Source organism: Theropithecus gelada, chromosome 16, assembly GCF_003255815.1.
Source record: "Theropithecus gelada isolate Dixy chromosome 16, Tgel_1.0, whole genome shotgun sequence".
NCBI classification, from domain to species: Eukaryota; Metazoa; Chordata; class Mammalia; order Primates; family Cercopithecidae; genus Theropithecus; species Theropithecus gelada.
The window spans coordinates 23,319,529-23,345,131 of NC_037684.1; the positions used below are offsets into that span (position 1 = coordinate 23,319,529).

Here is a 25,603-nt window from a genome sequence, read left to right on the forward strand (position 1 = left end):
ATCTCAGTGGTCGCGGAAGGTGACGTGGACACGGAAGTGGTCGTCGTCGCGGCACCGGTGGGAGCTAGCCACGGGGCTCGGAGTGCGGCCGGCAGGCGGACGGGCGGAGGCGGTCTCGCACCGGCGGCGACGGAGGGCTCAGGCGTCGTTGTTTGGGTGGGGGACTGCTGAACTGACAAGCGGCATTTCAGCTCCTTTCACCCGCCAGTCGGAACCCCCGAGCCGGGGCCCGCTCAGCCGGCGTTACCATGACCAAGGCCGGTAGCAAGGGCGGGAACCTCCGCGACAAGCTGGACGGCAACGAACTGGACCTGAGCCTCAGCGACTTGAATGAAGTCCCGGTGAAGGAGCTGGTCAGTATCGTCCCGCGAGACCCAGGCGCCCACCTTCGCCTGGCGCTGGCGCCTGTGTGGGCCACCTACTTTCCGAAGCATCAGTTTCCTTTTCTTTAAAAAAAAAAAGCAGGGTGGTGGGACTAAGTACCCTGGGAGGCCGCGTCCAGCCCAAGGTTCTTCCCGGGATGTACACGTGTCACTTTGGCGCAGTTCCAGAGCATAGGGAAGATCTGCTTCTCTGGCCCTAGACTTTTTACAGGCCAAGAAACGAATCTGCCACCTTTGGGGGACTTTCACAGCGCCCAGCTCCATGCCCGACCCAGAGTAGGAGCCCACGGAGCAGTTACTGGATGTATTCGAGAATGAATGAGTGACTCGTTCCGGGGGAGTAGGCCTCCTGGTAGACCTGGGTGTGGCCCAGAACCTGGCTCTTCTAGGAAGCTGGCAATTCCAGCTGGCTGCCCGAGCCCTGAGGCAGCCTACCTCGAAGAAACTAAAGTCTCCCCCCAGCTTGGCTGGTAAAGTCTTATCCCAATTCCGCTGAAACTGGCGGGAGTCTCCTTCGCCCCTCTCTCCCCCAACCTTTCTCCTGTAAACTGAGGCTTAGGGCTCCAGGAAGATTAGGCATCTAGTTTTGTCAACGTGGAACTAGTTCCCACATCCCTGCTTTTCTCACTCCGTTCCCCCTCCCACCCCCGCCAACGCCCTACTAGACTCACTTTGGGTGACCCGCACTTTGCTTTCTTACGTTGATAAATTACATTTGCCTTGGGCCCTGGGCCCAGTCTTTCTTCCACAGTGGACGGGTATGGCGATGCTTAGAACCGGGTTTCCAGCCCCTCCCAGCTCCATTGCTTAATTGCTGAGTGCCCTTGGCAAGCTAGTTAGCCTTTATGCTTAGATCTCCTCATTTATACAATGGTGATAATAGTTTCCATCTCATACGCTTAATGCGAGGTTAAATACCATTGTAATGGAAAATGCTTGGAAGGTGCAAATACTGATACTCCTAGCTGGTATTGTGGTTTTTCCCACTGTAGTATTTAAAACTGTTTTAGGTGGTCAAACGTCACTTTACGACTTTGTGACAGAAAGTGCAGTTTGCCAGAGGATCCTTAACTGAATATTTGCCTTCTTTTCTACCCCAGGAAGATAGATGGCCAGCCTTATTTCAACCTGCCCTAGGACTGCTCTCTGAAACCATGTACTCCAGGCATCTGAACAGCCCAGCATTAACCTTAGGGAGAAAGTTTTGCTGAGCTTGTCCAGCCTGGACACCATGGGAAAATAGAGTGGGATGTGAGGGCCCCTTTTTTTTTTTTTTTTTTTTTCAGACGGAGTTTCGCTCTTGTTGCCCAGGCTGGAGTGCAATGGCGCAATCTCGGCTCACTGAAACCTCCGCCTCCTGGGTTCAAGCGATTCTCCTGCCTCAGCCTCCCGAGTAGCTGGGATTACAGGCATGTGCCACCATGCCTGGCTAATTTTCTATTTTTAGTAGAGACGGGATTTCTCCGTGTTGGTCAGGCTGGTTTTGAATTCCTGACCTCAGGTAATTTGCCCACCTCGGCTTCCCAAAGTGCTGGGATTACAGGCGTGAGCCAATGTGCCGGGCAGGGCCTTGTTTTTTCACTCTGTCATTCACTCTGCTACTTACTCGATCAGTCATGATTCAGGGAACATGTATGAATATTGAGTACTTGTTCTGAGGAAGGGCCTGAACTGGGGAGTATGGAAATTGCAAAGCTCTATTAGACACTGTCCCTGCCCCAAAACCTAAGAAGAGGGACGCTGGGTAATATTTATTTTTAAAGTGCTAGGAATAATGTCTAAGAATCTAAATTTTGCTTTCCTTCCTTCCTTCCCTTTTTTTTTTTTTTTTTTTTGGAGATGGGGTCTCACTGTGTTGCCCAGCCAGCCTCAAACTCCTGGGCTCAAGCGATCCTCCTCTCTCAGCTTTCTGAGTAGCTGAGACTATGAGACTACAGATGTGAGTCCCTGTGCCTCGCCTAAGGTTTCCCTTCTTGGATGTTGTACAGCCACGTCCCTTCTGTTTGCATTCTTCCTTAGATCGTGGTTGACTGGCTCATTTTTCCTCTTATTCCCAGGAATGTTACTCTTTACTGCCATTTTAAAAAGGCCTTTCCTAATCATGGGAACTTTCTCTGGAAAATGCTTCATTAACAGATGTCACTGAATTGTTCCAGGTGTTGGTCTGACAGGTTTTTCTCATCCTCTTTTACCTAGGCTGCTCTTCCAAAGGCCACCATCCTGGATCTGTCTTGTAATAAACTGACTACTCTACCGGTAAGACTGGCATGCAGCCATGACTCCTTCTGGTGCCTCGGATGCATCTCCTTCCTGTTTCGGGGGTGGATGGGGGGCGGGAGGGTGTCATAAGGCATAATTTCAGGATAGGCCTACAGGCAGGCTATAGCTAAATCTGAGTGTGTAGGGGAGGCATAGTGGAGTGGAGTGGTTAGTCTCAGTGGGAAAGGAAATGAGATGGAGGCCTCATTCTTCAGAACAGTGATAAAGTAAGGCCACAGAAAACTAGACTCAATAGGATGCTAAGTAACTTACTGGGCCCATCTTTTTTCTACATTATTTTATTCCTCTGAAAAATAGTTTACCTCCCTACTGCATAGAGGATGCGGAGACCATTTTGTAAGTTGCTCTGCATTCCAGGGAGAAAGCTGTGAACAGCTTCCTTGTGCATCTTTTGGTGGGGAGCAAGAAAGAATGTGATTTTATGGGACTACCTTATCATTATTCTCCCAAAGGACTTGAATTACTTGAGATTTGCTCAATTTGGTCAGCACATTCAGTCTATAATCAAATCCTTTTGATTTTTCTTGCACAACATCTGCTAGTTCTCTTTCTGCTCCACTTGCGTAGACAGTGGATTCATTCAGCCCCTCAGCCTCTCCGACGTAGCAGTGCTCCTGCACGGTCAGGCCTAAGTGGGCTATTGTTGCCTCTTCCACCCATCACTCTAGCCGTGCCACTCCTTGCTGTACTCCAGAGTAACTTCCTATTTGGCCCTGGCTGTGGCTCAGGGATCAAGTTCAGAAGTTGGCAATGTCCTCATTGGATCATTAGTCCACTCACCTCTCAGTATACTCCTAGGCCTTGCTCATTGTCCATGGTACCTTCCCACAGCTCATCAAAAACTGTTTCTAACATTCAAAAAGCATCTGAGATCCTACTTCTTCCAGAAAGTATTTTGTGTTGAATAAAAGAAGAATATGTTGGGAGCTGTGGTTCATGCCTATAATCCTGGTAACTCAGGAGGCTGAGGTAGGAGAATCACTTAGCCCAGGAGTTTGAGACCAGCCTGGACAACATAGCAAGACCCCACCTCTAAAAATATAAAAGCAGGGTAGCAATTCCTTGCAGCCACACTTCTATTGTACACTTTGCCAGATGGTCATTCAGCCAAGTGCACTTTTGAATCTGAGCTTGTTCTGTTGTCTGTACTGACAACTTCCATTTCACTCTGCACTGCAGATCCACTGGCATTTCCAAGTCCCTAGGGAGCACGAATAGTGCCTCATTAGCTGAAGTTGTACCATCGCTTTCAGATGAGTGCTTAGCAAAGGTTTAATGTCAGGGGGATGTTTTGACCTGTGTTGAGAAAGAGCCAGGACTTGGGTAGGCTGGGCCCCAGCCTGTTCAGTTAGTTATTCACAGAATGTCCGTTGAGCATCTGTGTTAAGTACTGTGCTAGGCGCTGCAAATAACAAGAATCAGACTGAGGACTCCAGGAGTGCCTGATCTTTTTAAAATGCATGAGCACACTGTTTTGACAGATCGTATCAATGGTGAGCATAGGGTGCTATGGAAGGACACTCCAGGAGCAGTGTGGAGGGTGGGCTGGAGCAAGAACTGAGGATGAAGAAATAGTGTTTTGTGCCTACTTTGTGCTAAGCCCTTTTCCATACACATCTTGGTAATTATCACCAGGAGTGGCAGGTGTTCTCTGCATTTTCATTTGAGGAAGAACGGCTGCTAACAGTAGAACCAGGATATTTGCAGGGGATACCTCTGACTTGAGGGCTTCCAGACTGTTACAGCAAAGTGTGTGAGCCCAAGGCTTAGATGAGGAGTGTCCAGTCTTGTGGCTTCCCTGGGCCACATTGGAAGAAGAAGAGTTATCTTGGGCTACACATAAAATACACTGATGAGCTGAAAAAAGAAGAAAAAAAAACCTCGTAATGTTTTAAGAAAGGTTACAAATTTGTGTTGGGCCACATTTAAAGCTGTCGTGGCTTGTGTGTTGGACGAGCCTAGCTTAGTTTCTCTCTTTGGATCCTAGTCGGATTTCTGTGGCCTCACACACCTGGTGAAGCTAGACCTGAGTAAGAACAAGCTGCAGCAGCTGCCAGCAGACTTCGGCCGTCTGGTCAACCTCCAGCACCTGGATCTCCTCAACAACAGGCTGGTCACCTTGCCTGTCAGCTTTGCTCAGCTCAAGGTAACAATTCATGAACCAGTGTTTCATGGCCAGGTGTGGCAGAGAACTCAGGGACTCTGGAGCACGGCCCTGAGAAAGACTGACAGAAATACCTCCTTGTTGTCCTGCCTCAGATGGCGCTTCCTACAGGTGGAACACAGAGGGGCATTCTTCCTGCTCATTTTATTCCACCTGAAGGTCTATGTATGTGAACTTGGGCTTAACAAGCCTCTTTGCCCATTGCCCATCTCTTTAGAACCTGAAGTGGTTGGACCTGAAGGATAACCCCCTGGATCCTGTCCTGGCCAAGGTGGCAGGTGACTGCTTGGATGAGAAGCAGTGTAAGCAGTGTGCAAACAAGGTAAGCAGCAAGCTCCCAGTGGCGCCTTATATACTCCCCTGGGATTTCTCCTCCTCCTGTTTTTCCTTCCTAGGGCACCTGGAGCTTTGTGTGGAGTTAAGCATTCAGGTCCCAGTGAAATATGTCCACTATGAGCCTGTCAAGCAGAGACCTTTGTTTCTGCATTTACTTTATTTTTTTGTTTTTTATTTGTTTTGAGACAGAGTTGCTCTATTGCCCAGGTTGAAGTGCAGTGGCACAATCTCAGCTCACTGCAGACTCCGCCTCCCAGGTTCAAGCGATTCTCCTGCCTCAGCCTCCCGAGTAGCTGAGATTACAGACACCTGCTACCATGCCCAGTTAATTTTTTTTTTTTTTTTTTTTGAGACGGAGTCTCGCTCTGTCGCCCAGGCTGGAGTACAGTGGCCGGATCTCGGCTCACTGCAAGCTCCGCCTCCCGGGCTTACGCCATTCTCCTGCCTCAGCCTCCCGAGTAGCTGGGACCACAGGCGCCCGCCACCTCGCCCGGCTAGTTTTTTGTATTTTTTAGTAGAGACGGGGTTTCATCGTGTTCGCCAGGATGGTCTCGATCTCCTGACCTCGTGATCCACCCGTCTCGGCCTCCCAAAGTGCTGGGATTACAGGCTTGAGCCACCGCGCCCGGCCGCCCAGTTAATTTTTGTATTTTTTAGTAGACATGGGGTTTCGCCATGTTGGCCAGGCTGGTCTCGAACTCCTGACCTCAAATGATCCGCCCACTTTGGCCTTCCAAAGTGCTGGGATTACAGGTGTGAGCCACCGTGCCCGGCCTGCATTTACTTCACAAGTCGTAGAACAAGACTTCTCTACTGCAGTACTTCCTCTCTTAAGAAGCCAGGAGCTTGCATGATGCAGCATGACACTGTGTGGACAGTTGTTTTAACAGTACCAGGGGGTTAGGGGCCATGGCCTTTCTGAGGCACAGTCATAGGAATGTTGATAATAAAAGTGATGATAAAGATGTTACAGCTGTAAGTTTATAGCTGTAAGCAGACACGTCCTGGGCAGACCTGGTATTTGATTACAGTTGAGTCATCTGACATAGGAGTGAGGAACTGAAAGCAGCATGCAAGACAACCATTGTCTGTGGTCAGTAGCCTGGAAGGTGTCGTACCCTGCCTATTAAGAACAGCATTATATGGCCGGGCGCGGTGGCTCAAGCCTGTAATCCCAGCACTTTGGGAGGCCGAGACGGGCGGATCACGAGGTCAGGAGATGGAGACCATCCTGGCTAACACGGTGAAACCCCGTCTCTACTAAAAAAATACAAAAAACTAGCCGGGCGAGGCGGCGGGCGCCTGTAGTCCCAGCTGCTCGGGAGGCTGAGGCAGGAGAATGGCGGGAACTCAGGAGGCAGAGCTTGCAGTGAGCTGAGATCCGGCCACTGCACTCCAGCCTGGGCGACAGAGCGAGACTCCGTCTCAAAAAAAAAAAAAAAAAAAAAAAAAGAACAGCATTATACCTATCTTAATAACTCCAACTATAGTCACTTTTTCCCTCCAGCTTTGGAACAGATTGCTGCTGCTTCAGCTGAGCACCAAATGACTGACTTGGCTATGTTTAAGGTGCATGTTGAACAAAAAAGACCTAACTTTAATTACTAGATTTCATGGGTGAATGATGAGTCTCTGCTGTCTCAAGTAGAGAGTAAGAGAGTAAGATACTTCTTATCATTAGCTCAGGGCCTCTTATATAATCTCATCATCTGTATCATCACTTATTATAATAAATCAAGTACAAAGTTAACACAACCAAGTAGCTAAGACAAGAGTTTTCCCTTAGATGAGAACAGTATAAATGATCAGTGAAATCCTCTTTTGAAAACTGGGTGCTGTAGGAGTGATGTCTGTTCTGAAAACTGACAGTAGCTACCATTGATTACTCTTTCCTTGTCCTGGATGCTTTCCATGCACCATCTCACAATCCTCAGAGCCCTGAGGAGTCAGCATTACTTTCATTTCTCTGACACAAGAAACCCTTAGCATATACATACCTTTCATTCATCCATCCATCCATCCATTCAGTAGATGATATGTGGAACCATAGGAAATTGATGATATCCTACAGTTTTTGACATACAAAAATAATTTTTATTGAGTACAAAGGCCTTTTGTATTTGCCTATGTCTTTCAGCCAAAGCTCCAGGCAACGTAGTGGATGTGGTAACTAAAGCCATGGTCCCTGGCACAGCTGTCCTGGAGCTGCAGCACACCTTTAGGCTTTGTAGGGAAATGGCCTGGGCTAGTCAGAATCAGGTCGCCTGTCTGCAGGAATTAGTTTAGGTCTTACTAGCTCTGTCCAGGTAAGACCTAAACCCTGGTGGGTATATGGGTTAGTCTTAATCAGCTTGGTACACATTAAAGCAACTTCTAAAAATGATTTGTTCAGTGTATTCATCAAGTGCTTACTGTATGCTGTGAACTAGGGTAGCTAGACAAAAATTTACCCTCCAGGAGTTCACAGACTCCAGACTATGAGAATCTGTCCCATTTCTGCATTGCCTGTGTTTTCAGATAATTAATTTTTTTTTTTTGAGACGGGGTCTTGCTCTGTCACCCAAGCTAGAGGGCAGTGGCACGCTCTCAGTTCACTGCAACCTACACCTCCCAGGTTCAAGCAGTTCTCCCACCTCACCTTCCTGAGTAGCTGGGATACCACCTCGGCTAATTTTTGCATTTTTAGTAGAGATAGGGTTTCACCATGTTGGTCAGACTGGTCTTGAACTCCTGATCTCAGGTGATCCACTCCCCTCACTCCTCTTCCTCAGCCAACACCCTGGACTCTCACTTTCCACACTCCCTGCATCATGGCAACGGGACCCATGACTTCTCCACTGCCTGAGTGCCCTGAGCCCTAACTCTGGGTCCAGACCTGATTTCTTTTCTTTCTTTTCTTTCTTTTCTTTTTTTTTTTTTCTTTTTTTTTGAGACAGAGTCTCGCTCTATCGCCCAGGCTGGAGTGCAGTGGCACAATCTCGGCTCACTGCAACCTCCACCTCCTAGGTTCAAGAGATTCTCCTGCCTCAGCTTCCTGAGTAGCTGGGATTACAGGCGCACACCACTACGCCCAGCTAATTTTTGTATTTTTTAGTAGAGATGGAGTTTCACCATATCGGTCAGGCTGGTCTTGTACTCCTGAGCTCCAGCGATCTGCCCACCTTGGCCTCCCAAAGTGCTGGGATTACAGGCGTGAGCTGCCGTGCCTGGCCCAAACCAGGCTCTTGAAAGGAGATCCTTTTGCTGGTCTGCTCCTGAATACTTCTTATGATGGGTGTGTGCTTGTCTGGAGGTATGCCTGTCTGGAGTTTTCTAGAAATAAGAATTAAATATGAATATACATGTCTGTCTCATGGGCATGCATATTCAAATGTAATTGTTAAGTGCAGTAGTAAAACAAGACCCTTTTGCTAGTAGTTTGGGTTTTCTTCTTTTTTTCTTACGTGGTAAAAATAATAAGCAACAGTACTTATTGAGCACATATAATGTCAGAGATTATACAAGGCAGCCAATACAAGTTATATTATTTATTCTTCACAGCACTCCATAGAGGTGTATCTTATCTCTGTTTTCTAGATCAGAAAATTGGCCCAGAGGCCGGGCGCGGTGGCTCAAGCCTGTAATCCCAGCACTTTGGGAGGCCGAGACGGGCGGATCACAAGGTCAGGAGATCGAGACCATCCTGGCTAACACGGCGAAACCCCGTCTCTACTAAAAACACAAAAAATTAGCCGGGCGAGGTGGCGGCGCCTGTGGTCCCAGCTACTCAGGAGGCTGAGGCAGGAGAATAGCGGGAACCCGGGAGGCGGAGCTTGCAGTGAGCTGAGATCTGGCCACTGCACTCCAGCCTGGGCGACAGAGCGAGACTCCGTCTCAAAAAAAAAAAAAAAAAAAAAAAAAGAAAATTGGCTCAGAAAGGTTAAGTCACTTGCCAAGGTTATACAATAAGGGGTAGTCAGGATTGCGTTGGGCTCCAAGCTTACACTCTGTCCCCTACAGCCGAAGAATACCAGCTTAAAAAAAATACAAACAGAAAAGGTCTTTACCTACCCCACACACCATAGCGAGAATCATTGCGACTGTGTGGTTAGAGGTCATCCATGAGCGAGTTGATAGGGATCTGGGGAGCTCAGAGTGCCGAGTACAAGTGTGCTGTGTGTAGGCTTCTCTCGGAGCTTTCCTGTGCATGTGGTCAAAGTGTGTGGGACAAGCTCTGCCCTAGGAATGCAGGGGACTGTGCTCAGGTCTTAGCTGTGCTGCTTTCTGGCCATTAGCAGTGGACAAATCATCCTATGAGTCTTGGTTTTCTTCCTTTTGAAATGGGAATCAGCCAATCCTCATGTATGTATTGAATGCCTGCGATTAGCTAAACTCTGTGCTAAGCATGCCCTGTGGGATACCTACAGACCAGACAGCGGTTCCTGCCATTAAGGAATCTGCCATCTTATGACCAAGCCAGATAGGTAGCAAGTGGTTACAGTGTCCTGTGTTGAATTCCACAGGAGTAGATGGAGTGGGACTTAAGGTAGCCAAAGCAGAGGCAGTCAGGAAGGCGTGTTGGAGGAAATGCTGCCCCCAAGTTGTTGTTGAGGGTCATATGGAATCATGCATGTGAGAGTGAGTGTAAATGGCAGAACTTTTTACAGATTCAAGTTGGCATTGTGTTTCACTTTTTTCTGGCAGTTTTAATGACCTGGGCTCATATCACTCTTCTCCAACTAAGGTTGGCACAGTAATTTTAGGATACAAAGATACAATTAACTCCATTAGTTTGGTGGTGGTGGTGGTGATTGTTTTGAGATAGGGTCTCACTCTTCACCCAGGCTGGAGTGCCATGGCGTGACCACAGCTCACTGCAGCCTTGACCTTCTGGGTTCAAGTGATCCTCTCTCCTCGGCCTCCTAAGTAGCTGAGACTACAGGCATGTGCCACTGCGCCTGGCACATTTTTTACATTTTTCTGTAGAGACAGGGTCTCATTATGTTGCCGAGGCTTGTCTTGAACTCCTGGGCTCAAGCAATCCTTCCACCTCAGCTTCCCAAAGTGTTGGAGTTACAGGTGTGAGCCACCACATTCAGCCTAACTCTTTTAGTTCTACATTGCTATCATGATAATCTGGGAGCCTGAAAACAGTCTGTTTTGAGACTTCCCTGAGCAAACGTGACTGTGAAGAGCACTACTTTTCCTCCTTTCCCTTTGCAGGTGTTACAGCACATGAAGGCCGTGCAGGCGGATCAGGAGCGGGAGAGGCAGCGGCGGCTGGAAGTAGAACGTGGTAGGTGGCTGTCCCTCTTGTAGTTGTCTTTCAGGTCCTCATCCCAGCCAGTGGATTCTCATGCTTCAGGAGCTGGGATCCAGTAGAATAGTCATGAAGAGCAGTAATTGGGTGGTTGGGGGGACAGTATTGTGGTGGATGGTATCATTTTTATCTGATGAATCTCTCTTCAGTCCTGGCTTCTCTGCTGAGCTCTAGAGGCAGTCAACTGCTTATATTTCATCTCTGCTTGGAGGGTTAATAGGCACTCATATGAAGTGTGGCTAAAAGAGATTCCTGATGGCCCTTCAGTCCCTCCTAATGTTCCCTATAATAGGAAATCACTTTCCCTGTAGTTATTCAAGCCTGAAATAGGAAAGATGTTAATGACTCCTTTTTTTCTGTAATTCCCACATCCAGTCTGTCAGCAAGTCCTATGTGGGACTGTTTCTCCAGCTTTGGTGCCATCTCTGTAACCAGCCACCATTCTGGCACCACCACAATGCCTTCCAGCATATCTCCATGATGCTGCCATCTCCTTAAACTCAGTCTCTTCACAACAGTCCGGGAGATCTTTTTAAAACATAAATAATTATGCTGCTGCTCGCTTAAAACCCTCTGATGGCATCCCACTGAACTTAGAATGAAATCCAAACTCATTGACAAGGAAGGCCAGCAAAACCCACCTTGGCCCAAGCTTGCTTGCCTGCTCTCCACCGGCCTTGTTGCACACACGAATGAGACTGTGCAATTAATTTGAGTTTGAATACACCAACTGCAGTCTCAGGGGCTTTGCTGGGTTTCCTTTTCCCTTAGTCTCTATGTGCTGGCTTCATAATCCCACATCTCTGCTCAAATGTTGCCTTAGGTTAACTGTAACCCTTTTAGAACCACTAGACTAGAGTAGCCATTCTACCTTCACTTTGTCATACCCTGTGCTAGTTTCTTCTCTTTTTTTTTTTAATTATTTTTTGAGATGGAGTCTCACTCTGTTGCCCAGGCTGGAGTGCGGTGGCACGATCTCGGCTCACTGCAACCTCTGCCTCCTGGCTTCAAGCCATTCTCCTGCCTCAGCCTTCTGAGTAGCTGGGACTACAGGTGCCCCTCTGCTAGTTTCTTTAGGGCACAGATCACTGTCCTCTTTATGTTCACCTGTTTATTGTCTCCTTTAGAAAGTAAATGATATAGGCACTGGAACGTGGCCTGTTTTCTTCATTGCTGCATCTCAAGCACTTAGAATAACCCCTGGCACATAGTAGGTGACTGGCTGGCTGATTTCTGAGCCCCTCGCTGGAGGACTCCTGTGGTTCAAGAGAGGATATGTACGGTAGTGATTACAGGCAGTCCCTGAGAGCACCATGCCAAGTTACAGCCATCCCTTATTACGCATGGCCACTGTGGCAAGGCAGGCCCATGTTTACTCTGAGCCCTGCTGCCTTCACCTCTCAGTGGCCCGTGTTCCCTAGAGGCTGGGTGGAGTGTGTTCTTGGCATTCTGGTGCCCAGCTGGAACTTGGAGCTTGTTTCTACATGGAGAAGCAGTGGAAAGCTACAGTATTTACAGTAGTACTATTCAGCTACATTATGGCTAACATGGGCTTTTAAGCCCTAAAAGGACATTTAACCATCATTTGTGGCATTCTGGCTTTGGAAAAATGTATTTTAGACTTCCAAATAACTAATTTGGAAATGCATTTTTAGAACCCAATAATTTGGAGGTTGTAATTTGGAAGTGTGTAAACATGCTTGAACTGTTGAGTAAATCTGAATGTGTTCCTGTGTTCAGTTCTCAGATTCATGAGTTCAAGTCTAGAGGCTACTCTGACAAACTATTAGGCTTATTTGTTTTTTAAGACTAGTCAAGTGCAGGCTGGTCCTAGCGCAGTGGTGTTTACAACTAACTGATCACAACCAGTTAGAGATTTCTTTCTTCCTTCTCCACTCCCACTTCTTCACTTGACTAGCCTTTATTTTTTTTATTTATTTATTTTTTTTTGAGACGGAGTCTCGCGCTGTGTCACCCAGGCTGGAGTGCAGTGGGGCGATCTCGGCTCACTGCAAGCTCCGCCTCCCAGGTTCACGCCATTCTCCTGCCTCAGCCTCCGAGTAGCTGGGACTACAGGCGCCCGCCACCACGCCCGGCTAGTTTTTTGTATTTTTAGTAGAGACGGGGTTTCACCATGTTAGCCAGGATGGTCTCGATCTCCTGACCTCGTGATCCACCCGCCTCGGCCTCCCAAAGTGCTGGGATTACAGGCTTGAGCCACCGCGCCCGGCCTTGACTAGCCTTTAAAAAAAAAAAAAAAAAAAACAGAAAGCAGTCAGTGCAATAGTAAGAAGGTAGGTTCACTTTTTAAGAACAACATTGCCACTGTTACTTTTTTTATTTTCTTTGAGGCATGGTCTCACTGTGTCACCCAGGCTGGAGTACAGTGGCACGATCACGGTTCACTGCAACCTCTACCTCCTGAGCTCAATCAATCCTCCCACCTCAGCCTCCCAGGTAGCTGGGACTACAGGCTTGCGCCAGCACACCCAGCTAATTTTTTCTTTTTTTTTTGTAGAGACAGTCTTGCTATGTTGCCCAGGCTGGTCTCGAACTCCTGGCCTCAAGTGATACTCCCAGCTTCACCTCCCAAAGTGCTAGGGTTATAGGCATGAGCTACTGTTCCTGGCCTCATTGTTTCTAACCCCAAACTTGAGTGCTCATTTTCTGTTCTCACTTGTCCCCCCATGCCACATTCATTTCTGAAGCTTGGGAAGATGGGAGTCCCATAGAAAACTGCCATGGCTTTTTCTCTGCATAGCTGAGTGCTAGAAGGCTATCAGTTGCTATGCCTTCTGAGTTAGTACCTTATTCTAGAGGAGCACCACTTACCCCTCACACTTTGCTTAGGCCCTCCTTGTTATTTTACCCTAATTTCTCTGCCGCTTGAGGAGAGGAACCTCGTAATCAGAATCCATTCAGCAAACCCTGAGAGCAGCTGCTTTTGGGGAGGGCTACTTCCAGGAGCAGAAAGATGACTGTTCCCTTTGAATATTTCTTATGTGAACCATGGCACCAGGGTAAAGGTGGCAGAATCTGTACTTTTAATCACTTGGGAAAGCGAACTGCTGGAGTGTTTGAGAGAGAAAAGTGAAATTTTGGTATATTTTGTTGTAGAGGCAGAGAAGAAGCGTGAGGCCAAGCAGCGAGCTAAGGAAGCTCAGGAGCGGGAACTGCGGAAGCGGGAGAAGGCGGAAGAGAAGGAGCGCCGGAGAAAGGAGTATGATGCCCTTAAAGCAGCCAAGCGGGAGCAGGAGAAGAAACCTAAGAAGGAAGCAAATCAGGCCCCGAGTAAGTTTTCTGCCTGTTGTAAGGTTCCAGCAGGGGTACAGTGGAGACACTCATGTTTCCAGGCATAGATGACTGGGTGAGCAGGCCTGCACACCTTAGTCAGATACATTACTCTCTAAAGCTTGGGAGTGGATGAGAGGTTTGGTGCCAGGGAACGGGGGGCTTTCCTAGGGAGCTAGTGCCCAGCTTGCTTGTTTCTCCAGTGCCCACATACTTCTGTGCGGGTATTTTGATCAGATATGTCTTGGAGCATTCCCGGAACAGAGTCTCACCTTTTTTTAGAGGTGAGGTTCTAAAATCATTAAGAAATGCAAAAATCACACACGGTCAAGTTTACTTTTTTTTTTTTCGAGACAAGAGTTTCACTCTTGTTGCCCAGGCTGGAGTGCAATGGCATGATCTCGGCTCACTGCAACCTCCGCCTCCCAGGTTCAAGAGATTCTCCTGCCTCAGCCTCCCAAGTAGCTGGGATTACAGGCGTGCACCACCACACCTGGCTAATTTTGTATTTTTAGTAGTGATGGGGTTTCTCCATGTTGGTCAGGCTGGTCTCAAACTCCCAACCTCAGGCGGCCTCCCCAAGTGCTGGGATTACAGGTGTGAACCACTGTGCCCAGCAAGTTTACTCTTAAAAGTGCCTTACAGTCAGGTTCTGTGGCTCAGGCCTTTAATCCCAGTGCTTTGGGAGGCTAAGGTGAGATCACTTGAGCCCAGGAGTTTGAGACCAGCCTGGGCAACACAGAGAGACTCTGTCTCCACATAAATTTAAAAATTAGCCAAGTGTAGTGGCACACACCTGTGGTCCCAGCTACTTGGGAGGCTGAAGCAGGAGGATCATTCAAGACCAGCCTGGGCGACAGTGAGACCCCTCTCTGCTTGAACACGAGAGGTGTCATTTTCCCTGCATTCAGGGAGGCATATTGTATAGAAAACACATCTTTGTGTTTTACCTGAATATGTCTGGTTGAATTTCGTTAGTGATGTGGCTCCATATGCTGCAGAGGATCAGATACCCTCTGGGTGAAAAGGGACCCCTGAGGGAGAGGCAGGTGAGGGAAGGAGCTCTGTACAGAGAGTGGAGGCCTGTGGCCCTACCCCTACTCACCCTTGTCTTGAGCAGCACAGAACCACAGGCCCCCACCCTCCTGATCTCACTGGTTTTTAATTTCCTTGTTGAAAACGAAGATCATACAGGGTAGTAATAAGGATTAAATGAGGAAGCAGGGTCATGCAGTTCCTGGCATTGTGGATGCTCAGTCAAGTTTTTTAAAATTTTGTCTAAAAATCTCAAAACCAATTTTTTTCTAATTAAAAATGTAATATATGTTCATTGCAAAGAATTGAGAAAAGATATCTATCTATCTAGATACATATATCAGAAAATGGCAACCACCTGTACTCCCCCATTCCTAGCAATCATCACTGCGTACAATATGGTGTATTACCTTTTGGGCTTTCTTTTTATATACACATTATATCATAATGACAATAATGATAAATCCTGACCCTGCTTCCCCAAGTGGACAGTACTCTGTCAGCGCTGGGTGCCTTCTGATAAGCCCCTCCCTCTGCGATCCCAAGAGGTGTGGATCACCATGTTACCAAGGAGAACTTAGGACCCTGAGGGCTGTGAGCTACACGAGACACACAGAATGAGTCCCAGTTTCAAGATCCAAGGGAAAAGGTGTTTCTGTTTCGGTCTCTGGAGACATTTTTTGTCTTCAAGTCCTGGAGAGTTTTTGCTTGAGGAAGGGATGTAGGTAGATCTGTACGGAGGAGACTAGCAGGGATTGTTATAGAGTGGGTCTCCTCTGACTGAACTTGTTTTGTCTACTGTTACTGTTCCTCCAGAATCTAAGTCCGGCTCCCGTCCCCGCAAGCCACCACCCCGGAAGCACACTCGTTCCTGGGCTGTGCTGAAGCTGCTGCTGCTGCTGCTGCTATTTGGTGTGGCAGGAGGGCTGGTTGCTTGTCGGGTGACAGAGCTACAGCAGCAGCCCCTCTGCACCAGCGTGAACACCATCTATGACAATGCAGTCCAGGGTCTACGCCGCCATGAGATCCTCCAGTGGGTCCTCCAGACCGACTCTCAGCAGTGAGCTTGTCCCCAGCACCTGCTGCCTCCCAGCCTTGGAGTTTGGATTCCTATGGAATTGGGTTCTGCTGGACACAACCTCTTTTTAGCATCAGACCTACCTGCCATCATCAAATGGCTGCAGATTGGGTACATGAGACCTCCTCTTTGTAGGACTTCTTCGTTCCTTAGTCAGGGTTCCCTGGTGGAATGAGGAGAAATGGGAGGTGACGGCGGGGGGAGCAGTTACCTGCATGCCTAAAGGAGTAGGCTTGGGGGTGGGGAGAGAGAAAACATAGCCTTTTCTAGTTGTTATACAAAGCTATGTAAAGGCAAGGCTCGTTTCTACTAAATGGTCAGCTGTCACTACATTTATACTTTTGTATGCCACAAACCCTTCCTTTCATGCCTCCCTGGGGAATCAGGGCAGATCAGGAGGAAGTTTTTGGGGACTAAAACACCACACTCAGTAAATCCAGTCTAAATTAGGGGGTAGGGGTATTCCTGTTTTCTTCAGGACCTCAGAGATACAAGCATTTTAGCAGCCACACAAAATCTGTGGCTATGAAAGGGACTTCATGACCATCCAGTCCAATATAACACTTGCAGACAGAGAAACAGGTCTTCCATGACTTGCCTAGTCTCCTAGCTAGTTTGAGGCAAAACTGGATTCCCACTCTGGTATTCTTTTTTCCCTTTACATCATTTTCCCTCCTTTATAATGTTCTGAGAGACTAGAACTCACACCAGAATTGATCATTCCTCAGGCGAAGCATAGAATCTTTCATGGTAGACAGATTTCATGACTCAGAGATAGAAATCTCTTGCTATCATCAGGTCATGGCAGCTCCTGTGGAGTCCTGCCCAACTTATGTGGCTTCCATAAAATGGCAACAGTCCAGGCTCCTTGCCTCAATTTTAGAGCATTAATTCCCTAATTGCCAGTAAGCAAGGAGGTGGATCTCTGCAAACCTACACTGTCTATGACAGCTCTAGTTGTATTTGGTGTGACTAAATACCTCAAAGGCAACCTGCTTTTGCAGGTTTTGAAGTGTCAGCTTCATAAGACACTGAGGTTTAGAATTGTTTGATTCTAGACCATAACTGAAGGGAATAAATGGAAACAGGAAATGAAGGGAAACAAGTAGCATCATGGAGCTGAAAAGTGGTGCATCACCCAATGACTAGCACAAACAAGGATCGCGCTGTCCATTCTCTTGTCTGCTAGAGTAAGCATTTTCTTGCCTCCTTTGCTTCATCTTTTCACAACAGCTGGATAGAGGGATCAGAAATGACTGTGTCATGGTGCTCATTCACTGCAGACTCCCAGTTGCAAGCTCCTTGGCTCCCCCCGGAGGGAGCAAGAATCTGTCATAATTCAGAGACAGAGGGCCTTTTAACCCTAATGACCTTTTGCATGGGACTGCCACTCATGACTGTCCTGATATTGGAAGAAAGGACTTTGTTAATCTTCTCCCCCATAGCTCTGCTGCGTAGGTCTACACCTTACTCAGAATCACTACACATTCCTTTAGTCTTCCTCCAAGCTCCAGAGCCATTGGTACAAATGCTTTATTGAAACTAAATACATAATACATACAATGAGATGAAGACAACATAGAAGTCTGCATAGTCATCATAATCCCGTTCCTTGGCCGGTTGAGGCAGCTCAGTGGCTGAGCCCAGTCAAGCCAACCCACAGCTTCACTCATGACTTCCAAGATTTGATGCTAATTCTTTTGGATTTCTACAGTTATTAAATACGTGTCTGAGTGGACTGTCTTTGTTCCTTTGTGTTTTGAGGGTTGGCTGGGTAGGAGTGGGGGTGGTTTGTGACTGAATTTTTGCCAGGAGAGGAACATTAAATGCCAAAGGTAGGTGGCAGTATTTCAGTCTCTGCCCCAGTTGACAGGCAGACCTTCACAAATAACAAGACCCAGGAAAGACTGGGCCTCACCTAGGCTTGTATTTCAGGAGGTACTGCCAGTCTCTTCATTGCAGTCTGGCTCTGAGGTTGGGAAGGTGGAAGTTTCCAGCTTTTCATCCCATCCCTGAGGGCTAGAATCAGTCAGCACTATCTAAAGAGAGATGTGGCTGTAAAGTGGTCATCTGAAGGTAGATACGCCTGGATAGCTCTGGTCCAATGCGGCGAGAAGTGGATGTCACACCTTCCCCACGGCGCACCTGTATGTCTGCAAGCAAATTCTGGCGTTCTTGCTCCGAAAAACACTGCCGATAAGCCTGGAAGTGGTACATGACCTCTTAATATGGTACCATCCACAGTGATCCCTTCTCCATGAGCATGGAGGGTTCTATGCTTGGCTTGGGGCATGAGAACCTGTCCTCCCTCCCTGGGTCAGCATTAGCAACTCTGATCTTAGCAGACCTGCACTGCTGACCTGTGAGGCCTTTGTGGGCCCTCAACAGTTGTCCATGGAAATCTGGAGGCTCACTGAACGCGCAGGCAATGGGCAGTGACCCCTGAGCCCTGGAGTGGCATACCTGTACCAGGAGCTGTGGGGAGGGATAGGCATCCACAACTGCACTGGCCGTTTCCAGGCTGACTCGGTTCAGCTGCTGAATCTGTCTCCTCCAGACCAGTGCGAGACCCCTGCCAGCACGGTCCACCTTCACCCCTCCAGCCCAGTCACTCTCCACACAGAAGGAGAAGGTAGTTTCATCTCGGAGTTTCCTGCAACAGCATAGTTGGAGAGCTGCAAGTTGCTCATTACTCTCTTACACCTGTTCTCTCAAGTGGCAACTGAAAAACCCACCCACTGACGTTGGAAGAGGTGGGCACCATGTTACATCTGGCCTTTTTGTGCCTTTGACAATTTGCTCACTTTGTTCCCAGGTATAGTGCCAGTTGCTAATTAATTTAAAAACTACGTCTAGTCCATTTTCGTAGAAGAAAAGGTACCAGATTCTTCGATATTTGGCAATCTGGAGTCTATTTCTGGTTCTTCTCACTGCTAGGACCTTAGACAAGTCAATCTCTTCAGGCCTCCGTCCCCTCAAGTATAAAATAAGGGACTTGGACTGGATTGTCTCTGAGGTCATTTACTTATTTTAAATTCTGACAATGAACACTCCTTGAACTAAGTAGGCTAAAAATTTCCTTTCCGAGTGCTTATTACATTGTGATCTGACCTGTAATGAATCCTGGTAACTTGGCCTATGGTAACCTGGCCTATGATGTCAGCCTGTAGAACACATACTTACACATAAGCGAAAGCAGAATATTTGAAAAGGGGCTAGGCTTGAGGACTCTTCCCAAGAATCCCCAGCATGAGGTCAGCTCCTTCTGCCTCCAGCTTGAGAGACAATGGGCTGACTGTAGAGATGAGGGGAAAGGGACATTTGCTTTGACTGCAAGAGCCATGGTAAAGGACAAGGCCCAGCGTGGAGGCTGGACTTGCTGGGGTTACTCACTTGAAGGGCGTCTCAGCCACAGCCTTTGTGAATGCACATGTGAAGTCAGCCAGTTCTTTCCAGCTCTGCACAATTTGAGCCTGGGCTTCTGTGTGTAGCTGCAGATCCACCAATGCCTAGAAACCCAAAAGCAACGATGGACGGGAGGGGTAGACAGAGACTAGCTGCAAGTCACTGTCCACTAAAGCCACACCATAGCCCCTTGGCTCCCTGTTTGGCACCTTCTCTCTTTCTCAGTGCCAAGACAGAAAGCAGTATGCAGCAGGCATTTTATTCTTTATCAATAGGAAGTCTCAGGTGACCAGTGAGTACCCAGCCCGATTCAGGCAACAGGATGTTCTTACCTCTTCAGCGTCTACCCTGGATACCATGGACCCTATGCTGGCCTCTGGTTGTTTCCGTTGCTTCTCCTTGGTCTGTTTATTTGTTCCCTGTTTCCCTCTGCTTGGAGGATTCTGAGTGCTGGTGCAGGGGAGGAAATCAAAGGACAGCAGCTCCAGGCTGAAGTCAGGCAGAAGATGCGGAAGAAGACTGGACCAGAGCATCCCCCCGGGCTTGTTAGAGACAGACTACCTTGCAGAGTGACCTACATCTGTGAAGAATAAACTCACCCCTCTTGGCCCAAGAGCTGCCCCTTTTAACATGAAATCACCAGGGCAAATCCAAACCTGAAGCATTTCTCCTGATCCACAATCACCAGTGACAGAGCTTTCCCTGCTGTCCTTGCTGTGATGTCAGTTACAAAGCCCTGAAACGTTTCCTTCCCTTTCATAGTGCTGTCCAGGCTTCCCTGCATGAAGGGGCAGAAACTGCATTAATACTTGCTTCCTAGTAAGAGTTAGCCCTCTGTTCCATGTCCTCCCACCCTCTGGCTTGGCCCACCTGCTTTCCATTGTAGATCATGGACACAAATGTCTCTGCCCGGAGCAGCACCAGAACTGTTGGCTCCTCTACCCAGTCCTCTCCGTCCTGCCAAAGTACCCGGAACACAGCCCAGGGAAGGAGGTCAGCAGGTAATGAGCACCTGTGAGAGTGGCCCAGGTCTTCTGGGTGAATGAACTAACTCCCACCCCTTATGCATTATCCCTCTGGAATGAAGTCACTGTGGCAAGAAACAGTGTTGCTATCCCTCCCAGCCCTCAATTGTTCAGTCTTGGTGCCCTGCATCTCAGAGGCAGTGAATAAGAACAGAACATAGCAGCCGGGCGTGGTGGCTCACGCCTGTAATCCCAGCACTTTGGGAGGCCGAGGTGGGCGGATCATGAGGTCAGGAGTTCGAGACCAGCCTGACCAACACGGTGAAATCCTATCTCTACTAAAAATACAAAAATTAGCTGGGTGTGGTGGCACATGCCTATAATCCCAGCTATTCGGGAGGCTGAGGCAGGAGAATTGCTTGAAACTGGGAGGCGGAGGTTGCAGTGAGCTGAGATCACACTATTGCACTCCAACCTGGCAACAGAGCTAGACTCTGTCTTAAAAAAAAAAAAAAAAAACACAGCAGGCCAGGCACAGTGGTTCACACCTGTAATCCCAGCACTTTGGGAGGGCTAGGTGGGCGGATCACCTGAGGTCAGGAGTTTGAGACCAGCTTGGCCAACATGGTGAAACCCTGTCTCTACTAAAAATACAAAAAAATTAGCTAGGCGTGGTGGTGCATGCCTGTAATCTCAGGTACTCGGGAGGCTGAGGCAGGAGAATCACTTGAACCCAGATGGTGGAGGTTGCAGTGAGCCGAGACCACGCCATTGCACCCTAGCCTGGGCAGCAGGGTGAAACTCTGTCTCAAAAAAAAAAAAAAAAAAAAAGGAGAAAGGAACATAGCAAGTTGAAAGGGGCTGGGGCCAATTTGTTCTGTACATTTTGAATAGGGGAATGAAGGAAAGGGAAACTCTTCCAAAGGATTTAGTACAAGTAAATGACTCTGGCTTTGAAGGCAGATGCTGTGAGCTGAGTGGCCCTTACAAACATGTAAGTTCTTTTGTGACAAAGACAAGAATCACAAGGGAAACTTCAGTCTATGAGAGCACCTCCCGTTTGTCACAGGTAGGGCATAATCAAAGTCAAGAATGCCTCAAGGCCAACAATCCTCCAGCAGTACAGTATTATGGAGTAATTGGGGAGCAGGACTTTTATAGAAAGTTTTCTGACTGGGTCCCTATAAGCAAAGCAAGACCTATAGGTCGGGGGAGCTCTGGGTTCTCATTCCCGTTGTGATCCTCTATAAGGCTTTTAACTTTTCTGGGCCCCAGTTTCCCCACCTGTGATGTGGGGAGAAGTCCTACCCTATAGGATGACTGACAGAAACACAAGAGAGAATGTGGGAGTGCCTTGAGAGGGTAAGCTGCTCTATGAATATAAAGGCTTACTAACACCCCCAGAGTAAAAAGTGTGGGGAACTGTCCTGTGTTACTGAGAAAGTTATCAGATCCAAAAAAGAAATCAGAGAGAGGAAAAAATACTTTTTTTTTTTCTTTTTTCATACAAGATGCTTCTGGTGAGATAAAGAATCTTAGTGCCAGACAAGGTGGCTCACACTTGTAGTCACAGCATTTTGAGAGGCCAAGGCAGACAGATTGCTTGAGCTCAGGAGTTCAAGACCAGCCTGGGTAACATGGCAAAACCGCGTCTCTACCAAATATACAAGCTCCACTCTACGATCTCTACAAAAAACACAGGGCCCACATGTCTTCTGGCTCCCAGCTGGGTGTCACCAGCGGGGAACCCGAGGAGAGGACTAGTGGGAAGGAGGAAAGTGAAGTCAGGGTATTTTTCCCCTGGCTCCCTCCCAGCGGGGTCACCTAGGGTTTGCCGTCCCCCTCTATGGCAGCTCATAGCTTCGCTCAAGGTGATCCTCTCTCCATGTCTCTCTCCTGGATTCTGTTAACCACTCCTTCCCCTCATCCCTTCAGGCATAGGGATGGTAACAGCTATGCCAATGGTTCTCAACCGGGGGTGATTTTTCCCCACAAATGACATCTGGCAATGTCTGCAGACATTTTTTTTGTCATGACTGAGAGGGGTACATTAGTAGATAGCGGCCAGGAATGCTGCTAAACATTTTGCACATCACAGGACAGCTCCCAAAACAAAGAATTCTCCAATCTAAAATGTCAATAATTCTGAGGTTGAAAAACCGTAAGTTGTGCTGTTATTACTGTGAGGTACCATGCTGTCACTAGTAGTTTCCTCGTACCCTGCCCATGCCTTGGCAAACAGTCCCTTTATTCAATCTTCCTTCAATTACCCTGAGTTGAATGTGCCATCTCTCTTCCTGCTGGGGCGCTGACTGCTAAATATCCTTTAAAATAAAAACATATTTATCCTGTAACTGCAAGGGGAGGAGGAGGAAATGTCAGCCAGAAAACCCCTACCTCAGACGGCCCAGCCCTTCTCCTCCAAGTGACACTGCAAGGCACAGCCTGCGCCTCAATCACACAGGGGCACTGCATGGACTGCAGTGCTCCCAGGAGCTGGCCCCCACCTTCCATCTGTAAAAGCACTGCAACAGATAGAAAAGGGACTGTCAGTGGGTGGTCCAGAAAGCAGATAACTCAGCACAGGACAAAGATACATGTGAGGACCTGGATCCAGCACCACAATGACGTGTTTTAAGCATTCCTCTGGCCTCTGGGCTTTCATCCTGGTAACCAGTGCTGCATTCTTTCTTTCCTGTCGTCTCAGGGTGCTTTCCTTCTGCCTTGCTTGTCTCTGCTGCCGGCATCCCTGTGAGCCTCTTCCCTGGACCTTCTGACTCTGCTTGGTTTTCTTCTGTGGTGGGAGGATATCAGAATTTGCTTTGGTTACTACCAAGCTGCTGCTCTGGCCAGGGCAGGTAGAGGGGTAGGCTGGAAGCTGACGGCATGGATCTAAGATCAGGTCCTTGTTATCTGCTGCACTCCTCTCTGGGGTATCATGGAGAGGAACTCCAGGGATCTTTGGAAAGGGCTGCTTTTTCCAGTCACATGATACACCTTCATTATTTTGATGATCCAAAACACTTTTAATTGGGGAGCTAGAGTCCTCAGGGCTCGGTTGCTTGTAGGTCAGAAACTTACATGTAAGCCTTTGAGCCAGAGGAATAAATTCTTCTTCATCTTCACTTTCACTGCTTAGCAACCTGACTGGCTGCGTTTGTGTGACAGTTTCAGCTGTGTCTGACACAGGTGGTGAAAGTAACCCTGGTGTTGGAGGACAGGAGGCTTCAGAATCTGAGATGTCAACCACTACAATCTTCTCCTCCCTCTCAGGCTGTCTCCTCTTTGTTGAAGATGGTTCCTTCTTCAGAAAGGCGAATGTTGGCAACTCCTCAGAGTCACTATCACCAGAATCTCGTGAGGGTGATGACTTCCTTAGAGCCATCAGTATGTGCTATCAAATAATTCCCTAAAAGGAAAAGAGACATACGACACAGACTAGAGCATTCAATTCAGTCCACCAGCTGTGTTCCATAGCCAGGCTTTATGACATAAATATAAGATACAGAGAATACAGAAACAGAGAAATATGACATGGTCCCAACACATTCAGTCTGGAACTCTAACTCTTGGTAATCTAACAGGAATCCTCCTCAAATTCTTTCCAGGTCAAGTTGAGGTATAAACAAAGTAGAGTTACCATTACAAAATTTTAATGGGGGGAGGTGGTAACAAGATTTAACACCTCCACCCCCTTGTTGATCTTCACATTTGAAATGGAGATGTCAAAAGTTTTTCTTTTTTGAGATGGAGTCTCGCTCTGGCACTCAGGTTGGAGTGCAGTGGCACAATCTTGGCTCATTGCAACCTCACTCCCAGGTTCAAGCGATTCTCCTGCCTCAGCCTAGCTGGGATTACAGGTGCCCACCATCACGCCTGGCTAATTTTTGTATTTTTAGTAGAGACGGGTTTTCATTATGCTGGCCAGGCTAGTCTTGAACTCCTGAACTCAAGTAATCTGCCCGCCTTGGCCTCCCAAAGTGCTGAGATTACAGGCATGAACCACCACAGCTGGTCAAAAACTGATCTTTTTAAAAATTGAGACATAGGCTGGGCATGGTAGCTCATGCCTATAATCCCAGGACTTTGGGAGGCCAAAGCAGAAGGATCACTTGAGTCCAGGAGTTCAAGAACAGCCTGGGCAACATAGTGAGAACTCGTCTCTACAAAAAAATACAAAAATTAGCTGGGTATGGTAGCTCACACCTGTAGTCCCAGATAGTGAGGAGGCTGAGGTGGGAGGATCGCTTGCGCCTGGGAGGTCAAGGCTGCAATGAGCTGTGATTGTACCACTGCACTCCAGCCTGGGTGACAGAGTGAGACCCTGCTTTAAAGAAAAACAAAAATAAAAATAAAAATAGAGATATAATTTGCACAGCACAATATCCTTTTAAAAGTGTACATTCAGTAGTTCTTTAGTATATTCACAATGTTGTGCAACCATCATCACTATTTTCATCAACTCAGAAAGAATTCCTGCAGCCATTAAGCAGTCACTATCCATTCCCTCCCTCTCCCCAGCTCCTGGCAACCATACATCTGTCTCTATGCATTTGCCTATTCTGGATATTTCATATAAATAGAATCATACAATATGTGGCCTTTTGTGCCTTTTTTCACTCAGCATGTTTTCAAGGTTTATCTGTGATGTAGCCTGTATCAGTACTTAATTACTTTTCATGACTTAATAATATTCCATTGTACGGATACGCTACATTTTGTTTATCCATTCATCACTTGGACATTTAATTTGTTTCCATTTTTTGGCTATTATGAATAATGCTGCTATGAACACTGATGTACTACTTTTTATAGGGGTATGTTTTCAAATCCCTTTCGTGTATATACTTAGGAGTAAAACTGCTGGGTCATATGCAAAGCTAATCATTCCTGGAACATTTACTAACACTGTAGGTATGACCCAGGAGGAGACATGTAACCTGCCTAAGCCTCAGTTTCTTCCTTAGTAAAACAGGGATGATAACAGCACCCATTTTATTAGGTGGTGAGAATTAAATAAAATAATGCATCCACTGCGCTTAGTACAGCATCTAGCACACAGCTGGCTGAATAAAGTAAGTTGAATGACTAGGGAGGGGGCCTCATCTCTGACCCTTCGCTGGGCCTCCGTTGACATCTGCAAATGAGGGGAGTGAGACAAGCGGGCCCCTGTCCGACAAGCTCTGCGCCTCTCAGGCTGGCGGTCCGCTGCAGAGGCTCCTGGACGCCCTAGCCACCAAGACTTTGCAGATAGGTGCTCAGGAGGGAAGTCCCGCCTAATCCGCTGGCCTGCAGCGGGGTACACTCACCTGCAACTTCTCCCGCCACTCTTTCAACTGCCACGCAGGGCCCGGAAGTAGATCTCCT

General features: G+C 47.7%; 2 protein-coding genes across 3 annotated transcripts; one reads left to right on the plus strand and one right to left on the minus strand.

Annotated features, from left to right (window-relative positions):
* On the plus strand, window positions 1–17,604 carry LRRC59 (leucine rich repeat containing 59). Its single transcript, XM_025363888.1, has 7 exons — window positions 1–353; window positions 2,580–2,639; window positions 4,651–4,809; window positions 5,045–5,149; window positions 10,366–10,438; window positions 13,580–13,753; window positions 15,605–17,604. The coding sequence occupies exons 1-7, from the start codon at window positions 249–251 to the stop codon at window positions 15,850–15,852; spliced, it is 924 nt and encodes a 307-aa protein (XP_025219673.1). The 5' UTR covers window positions 1–248; the 3' UTR covers window positions 15,853–17,604.
* On the minus strand, window positions 17,382–25,603 carry EME1 (essential meiotic structure-specific endonuclease 1). 2 transcript variants are annotated; one of them, XM_025363887.1, is made up of 9 exons: window positions 25,546–25,603; window positions 22,844–23,645; window positions 22,634–22,761; window positions 20,142–20,228; window positions 19,928–20,049; window positions 19,604–19,721; window positions 19,260–19,375; window positions 18,330–18,519; window positions 17,382–18,068 (listed from the first exon to the last, which is right to left on the minus strand). In XM_025363887.1, the coding sequence occupies exons 2-9, from the start codon at window positions 23,619–23,621 to the stop codon at window positions 17,892–17,894; spliced, it is 1,716 nt and encodes a 571-aa protein (XP_025219672.1). In that variant the 5' UTR covers window positions 23,622–23,645; window positions 25,546–25,603; the 3' UTR covers window positions 17,382–17,891. The 2 variants fall into 2 exon arrangements, with proteins under 2 accessions (XP_025219672.1, XP_025219671.1); XM_025363886.1 differs by having other exon boundaries at window positions 19,604–19,760.